The 10,151-nt window shown below is 34.7% G+C and overlaps 2 protein-coding genes across 2 annotated transcripts; both read right to left on the reverse strand.

Annotated features, from left to right (window-relative positions):
- Positions 1-4,017: 4,017 nt before the first annotated feature.
- LOC18046404 lies at positions 4,018-7,816 on the reverse strand. Its single transcript, XM_006444447.2, has 7 exons — positions 7,357-7,816; positions 6,105-6,765; positions 5,051-5,684; positions 4,862-4,962; positions 4,670-4,759; positions 4,456-4,583; positions 4,018-4,335 (listed from the first exon to the last, which is right to left on the reverse strand). Exons 2-7 carry the CDS (start codon positions 6,693-6,695, stop codon positions 4,191-4,193), a joined length of 1,689 nt encoding a protein of 562 aa, XP_006444510.1. The 5' UTR covers positions 6,696-6,765; positions 7,357-7,816; the 3' UTR covers positions 4,018-4,190.
- A 1,732-nt stretch (positions 7,817-9,548) lies between these two features.
- LOC112100014 lies at positions 9,549-10,151 on the reverse strand. Its single transcript, XM_024187581.1, has one exon. The coding sequence runs from the start codon at positions 10,149-10,151 to the stop codon at positions 9,549-9,551; it is 603 nt and encodes a 200-aa protein (XP_024043349.1).

The following is a 10,151-nucleotide window of genomic DNA, read 5'->3' on the forward strand; positions in this document are numbered from 1 at the left end:
GTGCTTCACACTAATAACTTTAGCAAATAAATTACAAATGTAGTTGCATAATTTGTGACATGTGTGTATCATATCTTTGAAACAAATTTCACTAATCAATTCATAATGTATTGCATAGACAACACCTTAAATTTTGAAGAGTCTGTTGCTAAATGCATGACCAATTAATATACTTCATTGGTTATAAAATAGTCATCACCATTTGTTGTCGCATTCAATTTAGAAATTGAGAAATGAGATAGAGAACACTTTGGATACTTCTCAATTTGATTCACAACACATTATCAGCACAACTTTGTTCCAGTATAAGAAGTATCGTATTCTTTTATACTCTTTATTTTATTTGTTTATTTAACAAAACCATACTTACAAGTATGCTCTGTGGTTGCCATCAAATTAGAACCTCCATATCAGAAAATAACGATGGCTATAATAGTTTTGTGTTTATTTTCTACTAACATTGCTAGCAAAATTTGAAGTCAAAAGATTGAAGATGAAGGATTAGGGTATCAATCATTGAGTTGCTAACGAAAATATCTTTATTAATTAACGAGTTATTAACACAACTCAAAAGTGGTAATTACTTTAAATATAAGAGTACTTAGTTATAAGATAACTAGTTAGTTCAGGATTGAACCACATGAAATTTAAAATTTTGGTGATTAACTAATAAATAAAAATAATTATAGAAAAAATTAAGAAGAAATAGTCTAAATTAAAAAAAAAAACTAAAATTACGGGATCTACTTTTTGTATTTAAATCATAGTTATAATATTCTCTCATATTTATGTTTTGCGTTTTTTACCAATTTTAAAAATTATTGATTTGGTTCTTAACTAATCACTCTATAAATATATATAAGTATTAAGTGCATAATGTGTCATAGACGTATTAGAGAATATTATTGTATTGGCGTGTCAACGTTAGGTCTAAATACACACATAGATCTAAAAAGATCTAGATCTACAAATTAATATGAAACGAAAATAACCAATGGAAAATGCAACTTATAAGCATCTAACTAAAAACAATAAACTTAAAACTCACTTGAGATAATAATTAATTCCACAATGTGAACCATTCATTTTAGCTTAGAAAATCAATTACTCATATTGGCAAGTAAAACACTTATTTTATTTAATAAATCTGTGAAGTATAATACAAGAAAATGAAGAACAAAAGAGAAAAAAAAAACTCCTATTATTAACTGCACTTTTTCCTAAAATTTACTCTAGATTTACATCAATTTTTTCTACAAAACTCATCTCCAAAATCCACCACACATTTGTCAAATCTCTTGCCTTTTTATAGGCAAACTGAGTTGATTAAGTGTCCATTTACATGACATTTTTGATAAGCTTGCAATCATAACCTTTAAATGAGCTTCATTAATACAATCTAAGGGTCTAGAATTACAATCTTTATGGCACGTGGGATTTAACATAATCAATGGCTACAAATGAAGTCAAATAAGGACATTCTATTGCATGTTTGTCAAGATAAAGATTGATAAGTAGTAAATCTAGTACAATAAGGTGCACGTGAGCTCAAACACATGACACAATCTTAACTGTTTAGAATTAAAATTGGATAGAAGGGTTAATAATTCTTTCAAAGGCTTTTAAGTTTCAAAATCTAAATTTCACGTCTGTTTTTCCAGTCCAAGTATCATCAATATAGGGATTTATCTACAAAATACAAAAATCATAATAAAAAAAATGAAAATAGATAATTAATAAAATGAGTTAGGAATTTGTAAATGTGATGAAATTGTCAGTGTTATTAATATTGTAAGTGAAAAATAATAATTTTAACCTTAATTAAATGTACACTTTTTAGTGTTAATCAATTATCTATTTAATTTTATTTCTTTCATTTATATGCTTTTTATCTTGAAATTTAACATATATTTATTATGTTGTAGACACAGGGACTTTAAGCATAAATTACATTTGTCCTAAAAAGGAACAATGAAGATTATTGTTGGTTCTATCCCATTAATAGTTATCACATATTTCGACAGATGATATATTTACTGTATGTTTTATCGACTATCATTTTGATGAGATAAGTTTCTCTCCATTTCAGGAGAGAAAATACATCTTGCGGTAAGGCATGACCTTTTCTAGAGTTAGTGACTTAGTGTTAAGTATGTCGCGTCTATATCCTTGCACCTCTATAAGTGTAAAGCGTAGAGGGTAATTCATTTGTGGCAAATGGCAAATGCACGATGTGAAAATATAACTAAGTTAGTTGCTAATGTGCTTGACCAGGTCATTGTTCTTTAGGGACAAATTGTGAGCGGCTGAGGAAAGGTTTATGGCATGCCTGAAACTTGGTAGACTACTTGATTCAAAGGTTCCTTGAAAGAGAAAGATTATTTGTTAGAGTCTTGCTGCAAATGAGACTCCAAAAGGGCAAACGACCTTTGAAAAAAAAAAATGGAGACCGTAGTGATAGAATAATATCCCTTATAAAGGATAAGACCTTAATAGTAGGAGTTTATAAATAATGGGATTTTTATTGATATTGTGTATTATTTAAAAGAGACATCTAATTTGATGAGACGAAAATTCTAAAAGATATTTTAAAGAGGTAAAGGTTAAAAATCACAAAATGACTTTACTTACTCAGAAAAGTGTGGAATCGCAAAGAACACAATCATTGATGAATTTTATGTTCACGAGTAGCTATTTGAAAAATTGTTTGTTATTGAGATTATTTATCTTGCGAACTAACAAAAATTTTAGCTCTTTTTGATAATGTAAATGCAAATTATTCTTATGAACCCTACAAAACCTGTATGTACATGTGGGTGAGATTATTTTACTTATACTTTTGTAGGACTATTAATGAAAGCTTCCCTAGATCAACATGTGAAGTGACAGTGTATGGTACTAACACACCAGTTGAACAGACTATCAATTTGATACATGTTACCATTAGAGAGGGTATCGAGCACCAAAAGCACAAATTAAGAGGTCACTGATTAGGGGGAGCATTGATCAAGGGAGCATAATCTTTTTTTACAATGATTTCTGTGAATAATCTGGACATGTGTATTGTACTTTCTTTTTCTTGACCATATTGATTCCACTAGGTCTTTCTAGCAAAAATTTTTAACGAGGCAATTTTGAAGCACATCCGGCTCTACTTCATGATCCTTTAAATTGTATTTATTTTGCTTGTGGGTTTTTCTCCCGTGGTTTTTTTTTTTAAAGCAAAGGTCAAGTAAAATTATCATCAAGTAACGAATATTCTAGAAGTGTCATGAGATTTGTCTATCCAACCATTGATAAAATTGACACGTGTTTCACACTAGCAATTTTAGGAAATAAATTACAAAAGTAACTACATAATTTGTAGTGTATATATTACACCTCTTGAAACATACTATGAGTTGTGCATCACAGTAGTGAATTGATAAGGTGTTACCCTTAAAATTCAAACATACTATGAGTTGTGCATCACAGTACTTATGGTATCACGTAAAATTCATAAGGTGTTATCCTTATAAACATACTGCTGCTAAACGCACAACATAATGAGAAACTTCATTGGTTATAAAAGGCCATCACCTCACTTGAGAAATAAAATAAAGAACACTTTAATACTTCTCATTTTGATTCATTACACTTTCAACATTTTTTTCTTTTTCATCTTCATTGGTTATAAAATTTCTTTAATCTCAATACTACGACCTAACTTATAATAATATCTACAACATTAGGATGCTCCTTTGCAGTGAAAACTGAAGTAGCGGAAAGAAAAGAGTTATTTATGGTCCATGACCGAACAAGAGCGATTGGCGATTTTTAAGTGATCCGTGCTCATTGTTCACGAAGAATAAAAACTAACTGCAAAACTCATGGTTGACCGATATCAATAACCCAGCGGTGCCGCTTGAATAAGGGCAGTGATCATTCTTCTAATTTCAAACGCGTGAGCGACATTAAGACAGTCTACTTTGATTGAAAAAAACTAATCCATATCCTATAAATTGCGTACAAGCAGTATTGATTGCAACCTTTAAAGCCAAGACGGTGTATTTACCAATATTTATTTGATCTGTGTGTTATTTATGCCAAATGAAAATCTTGTACAAATCTGTCTATACAGAATGCAATTAAGAAAAAGACCTTCCCGGCTTCCCCTTGGCATCAGCAGGGTAGAGGCAAGGGCAACAATGTCAGCAGGTAGTTTCAGCCTGCAGTTTTTCCTGAATTGCCTTGTAGCATTGCAGACTGCAAAGAGGAACCTTTGACTTAGAATCTCGATACTTATATGGGTTAGTACAAGATGGACCCGCACAGTTCTCCCGTGGAGGAGGATAACTGCATGTACAACCGAAAACCAACCAAACGTTAATATAATGTGCACCAGTAGTTAATTATCTATCATTTATGAATGATTTGTTTGGATGTGTCAACTTCAATTTCCAACAGAGATAATACCTGGAGGGTTTGGAATCAAATATACTGGGGAAACCCATATCTTCAGGAAATGTCACAAAAGTTCCAGTTGGCCCACTGACCCATCTGATGGTATTTGATGCAAGCATCATTGCATTGGCAGCCTTCTCCTGTTTAAATTGACACAAGTGAGAACCAAATGATTAGCTTAAAACCGAGATTTTGAGCCAAACATTATATACCAAGTTTTCAGCACCTGTGCCAACTCTTCCTGGCGCTTTTTCATTTGTTTTTTTCGCTTCTCCCTCTTTGAATCTTGACCAAGTATTTTTCTAATAGCTTGTGCCTAGAAAATTCATACAAAACATGTTTCTTAGCAGTTACCGCCCATGTAGGTTCAAGACATAGATAATAACAAAATTGTAATTAAAAAACAACAAAACCTAACCTCAGATTCCCTATTAGCCTTCTCAACTTGCATTCTTCGTCTCTGAGCGGCCTCCGCTTTCTTTAATTGCTGCTCCACGTCTGTAAGCTTCTCCTTTTGCTCTGTAATGAAATAAGATAAAATAAAATAAAATGCACCACTATATGTAATAATTCAAATGTAAGCTAAATGACAGTAATGGAAGCTTACTTCTGGGTGGGGCTGGTGGTAACCCATTTGGGAACTCAATTAAGCTTGAACTTGGAGCAGCAGAAGCATCTTTGCTAGACTGTAGAGCCCGTTGACGCGTAGTAAGCGTCATTTCCCTCTTAACGTCCATCAATGAATCAACAGATTCCTTCTTCTGCTTTTTCTGCATCTTACCTCCTACCTCGCCATCAGAGACTGGCTCTTCTTCTTCCTCATAATCAAACTCTTCAGACACTATATCTGGTCTAGACTTTTTCTTCCCATCTTTGCCTGACCTTAAAATGCCAACATTTTCCAAACTAGACACTCTAGAAAATTTTTGTAGTTTCTTCCCTGATTCTTCATCTTCTTCTTTATATCTACCAATAACCTTTGAAGTTTTAAGCTTCTCTAGGTACCGTATCTCATCGTCCTCTTCATCATCAAATTCTCCACCAAGTTCACGCTTTTTTGGTACCCGCTTGCTCTTTCGAACAGATCCAGATTGCCCTCCGTGTCTTGCAATGGGATTCTTTCCAGAACTCTTCTCCATCAAAAAATCCTCTTTCCCAAAACCTAAACCACCTCTAGAGAAATCCTTCCAGGGGATCCCTTGCAAACCACCCCTCTTATCTACAGCGGAATCAATATTTCCCTGCAATAAAAAAAAATTAAATATGAAGATTACACAGGATTCTAATTAGTAATCAATAATGAGAACAATTATTAAGGTGCAACAAAACACATTACCACAGAAGATATCTTTCCATACAAGTAAAGTGAGTTTTTGTCAAACTACATAAATCCATGTGTACATGTCTGAAATTAGTCTCATCATATGTTTCCAAGAATCAAATTAGGTGGCTATTCACATGGCAAAACTCAAAAACTCTATATTCTCAACAGACCTCGATGCATGTTAAATAGCCTGTATGTAGGTGATCTCAGTTAAGTGAAAGGGACAAATTATTCAGATGAGAGAGAGTAAATAGTCAAATGAAATTACCACAACACCAAGATAATAAGGTTACCATATTTCATTGACTCAGGCCAACAAAATGCCAGAGTCATTTACCTGCAGATTCTGCTTCTTCCACAGACTGGAGTCATCTGGGGACTGGGAACCCTTAGAAGACCCACCCCCTGTTGCAACATTGGCTGTGGAGTTGGCATGAATGGTACGTGTGACACCACCAACCTTGAGCTTAACCTTTTTCACCTTATTGTCCAATCCCGCATCAAAATTCGCTCCCAACTGCCGAAAACTTTGGCTTTCACCATTTCTTCTCCAATTAGCAGGGGCAAGGACACCTTCACTAGATCGTTTATTGTTATAGCCACTTCGCGCTGGTTCATTATTATAGAAAACGTTAAATCCTCCATCCTCCTTCTTACTCCTTTTCTGTGGTTTTTCACCTTCAGTTCCAAAAGCAGAAGAAAACCCGGATATACATTGATTAAGATTAAATTCTTTCCTCTTCGGTTTAATATCACAACCAGGATTCTCATCACCAGAGGCCCTGCTCACATCATCAGAAGGTGGTGTGGAATCGCGGCTTTCAACAAAAGACTGTGAATCAGGCCTAGGCCGACGGAAAACTTGAGTCCTCTTCTTCCTCACAGCATTGTTAATGCCATCACGAAGAGAGCCCCCAAACTCTTCCATTAAAATAAAATTGTTAATGACTCCTTTTCAAATCATGTGCATTAAGCATGCACGTAGCAATTTTGAAATGCTGCACCAAAAAGAAAATTAGAAACCATGCGTTCTTGTATAAGACAAATCCTACCACATAACTGAATCAATGTTCATCCAAATAGAAAAACAAAAGCATACAACTTAAAAACCAATAAAAATAAATTGAATCAAAATAACTTATAGCCAGTAGTGATACAAAAAACTTGAGTTTATAATGCAGAGGATGCAAATACAAAGAATACACCTCACGACATAATAAGCATATCAGAAAACAATTCAAATGCAAAAAACCGAGGCAATTAAAATGCAATCACAAAGCATAAAAAGGAAAAAAAAAAAAAACCCCACTAAACAGTAAAGAATTCATATTAAACGTAATACAAGCAAGAAATCAAATGAGAAACCCTTAATTGAGGAACAAAACGGGCAATTTCACATCAATCTATCATATTGCAATCCTAACAACAAACAAATCTAATACCACTAAATCTTAAACCAATTTCCTAGAATTACAAAGAAGCCGCACTCCACAAATACTACCAATACAATACAACACAGTAAAGAAAACACAAACACATTCATCAATTATCAAAAAGGAAGAAGCCCCAGATCAAGAAAGATTATTTACCTTCTCTCTCGCGCAAGAAACCAGAATAGAATTCGAGAAACCAGGTAAACGAAAAATAGAGGAAAGAAAAAGAGAGAGAGAAGAATTGAGATGTAAAGATTTGGTAGAGATGAGGGAATACGGCAGCGTTTTTGGTTATGATAGACAAAAGTGTGGGGGTTAGAGATAAGAGTTAGGGTTAGAGAAGAATAGGTGACAATGATGAGAATGTCTATGAGAGAGGTAAAGGAAAGATCACTAATTATCTTCTTGCTCTCCATTTTTTTGCTAGTGCCACGCCCCCTTGCCCCAAACCCAAACCCACACACTCACTCACTCTCGCACTCCGCTGTGTTTTATTTTTTTTTGTTTTTGTTAACGTTTTGGATTTTAAGTTTTTTTTTTGTTGATTCGGTCACTTTGACTCGAGCGATACGACTCGGTTAAACGACTCAGTTCGACCTCTCTCTCTACTCTAAGCCTGTCACTCTCTTTATATTTTTGCTTTGTTTTGCCTTTTATTCTTTCCCATCCTTCCTCTTCTACACGGTTACTGCAAGTGTGTGCGCAGGTTTAGGCCATGCGCACACGTATGCTCACGTTAGTGGCATCATCTCTTACGTGTCACGTGTCACGTGTCACGTGTCACGTGTCACCTTGCTATTATTAATAATTTAATATTATGTATCCCAAATTAAATTATGGTTCTCATAATGAGAATTGGGAGTCCATGAGGAGCCCCCCTCCTCTTTCTTTACCTTTTTTTTCCTCACCACCCCCCCCCCCCCACCGCCCCCCAAATGTTTGAGCTGCGTTGTATTTAAAAATCTATCATTTTCTTGTAATGAAATGTACTGACACGTGCATTAGACTGCGTATTTAAATGACTTTAATAAAACTTTTGCAGAAATGATAAAGCACTGGGCTTTTCACCCAACAGTAACTCACTGCTCTCGACATATGTTACAACTTGTATATCAGGACTCATGGTATATGTTTAATATAACTTATCTGCTATTTAAAAGTATTATTTAATCTTAAAAATTTTTAAATCAAAGATTTTTAGTATTACCAGGACTCATGGTGGTATATGTTTAATATAACTTTTTAACTTTTTTAACTTTTTAAAATTAATTTTAAACTCCCAAAAACAATGTCAAACGGGTCCTCACTATATTTAGGATTATTCAATAAAAAATTAAGTTGCACTTCCACGCTTTTCGGTTAACAAAAAATTATCTACTCTAACATTACCTTCTTTGGTATTCTTCGCACTGAGGTCTATGACTCTATGTTAATGTAGTTACAAACTTCCAGTAATTGTTCGTTAAATTCCGTACACGACAATAACTATGTACGCGAATTTGAATCAGGTGTTTGTATGATTCCGTGAGGATCTTGTGCCACATTTGTATCTATAATGGTCGAGCTCTTTTTTTTTTTTTTGGTGTATTAAATCATCTGGTATTCAAAAATCACATTGGGTCTCGATTAATCGATATTCGAGCCGGGTAGAACTACTAGGGCGGCAAAGCTCTCCCAATAAGTATTTAACGCAGCTGCATTCCTAAGCTTCGAACCGAGGACCTTGGTTAAGATAGAACATCCCCATGCCAGTTAATCTATGTGCTTGTTGGTATAATGGTCGAGCTTTAATAACACAAGTATCCTTCTTCAAAAACCTTCCATGGGTCCACATATTCTAAAGTCTAAAAGAAAACACAGTATGAGACGGAAAGCAAATCCTAAGAGCACTCATTCGTAACTACACGATCAAAGTTATAATAAATTTTTTATTATTTACCACTTTGCGTATGTGGTTGAGATTCATACTCCACCATAAATCAACTTTAACATAGCCATAACCTAATAATATTCGTTTAAACCCAAACAAAAAAAGGAAAAAAAAAATGCGTGTACGTCTGAAGCTAAAGGATAAGATTTGAGAGATCAGACACACAGAATTTGGAAACTTTTGAATAATCTGAACTAAGAAATGAGAAGCCATATGCAAATGTGTAAATGCATTTGCTTATTAATTAATTACAAAATACTTTTTTTTCTTTAAACGAAAAAAAAGTATGATAACTTATCCTCCCTACATTTATTATATATAATATGGAACTAGAATATATATAACAAACAACGTATACATAAGCAACTAATAACGATTAATCAAAAAATCAAATACGAAAAGACTCTCTTCCGCAGGCTCAGGTGTTTATAATAATGGGCATGGCCACGAAATTACCAATGTTCAAGTTGTTTTTAACGGCCATTTTGAGCATCAGATTGACATCTCGTATTGGCGATTTCCCTGATGGAAAGACAGCTTCACATTCATTAATCGCGGTGACCATAGAGCCGAGTTGGCTTTCCAATTTGTTAAACTCGCGAGCGGGGAGGGCCTCGGCTGCTTGCTTGGTGCTGTTACCAATGGTACGATATTGGTCTTCGCAGAAGTTGAGTTGGTCCGTCATTTCTTTGGATTTGGATTCTTTTTTGAGTTTCTCGGCCTGCTCGATGGCTTTTAGGCAACGCTGGGCGAGAAGTTTTAGTCCCGCTTGGAGGACTGACTGGGCGTTGATGGTACCACCGGATTCCATGAATGGAACGACTGCTGAGGCGCATTCGTGAGGGAATTCTGCGCTGAAGCACAAACGTTTCAGGGCAGGATCCACTTCTTCTGATCTTTGCGCGGCGGCTGCGCCCTGCAGTTCTCTAGATGTGGCTTCAACGTTTATTAATGAAAGGAGAGAAGATAATGCGGCGGCAAATATGAATAATATGGTGGATTTCTTGTTACTAAACGCCAT

The sequence above is a fragment of the Citrus clementina genome, unplaced genomic scaffold (assembly GCF_000493195.1).
Source record: "Citrus clementina cultivar Clemenules unplaced genomic scaffold, Citrus_clementina_v1.0 scaffold_3, whole genome shotgun sequence".
Taxonomy (NCBI): Eukaryota; Viridiplantae; Streptophyta; class Magnoliopsida; order Sapindales; family Rutaceae; genus Citrus; species Citrus x clementina.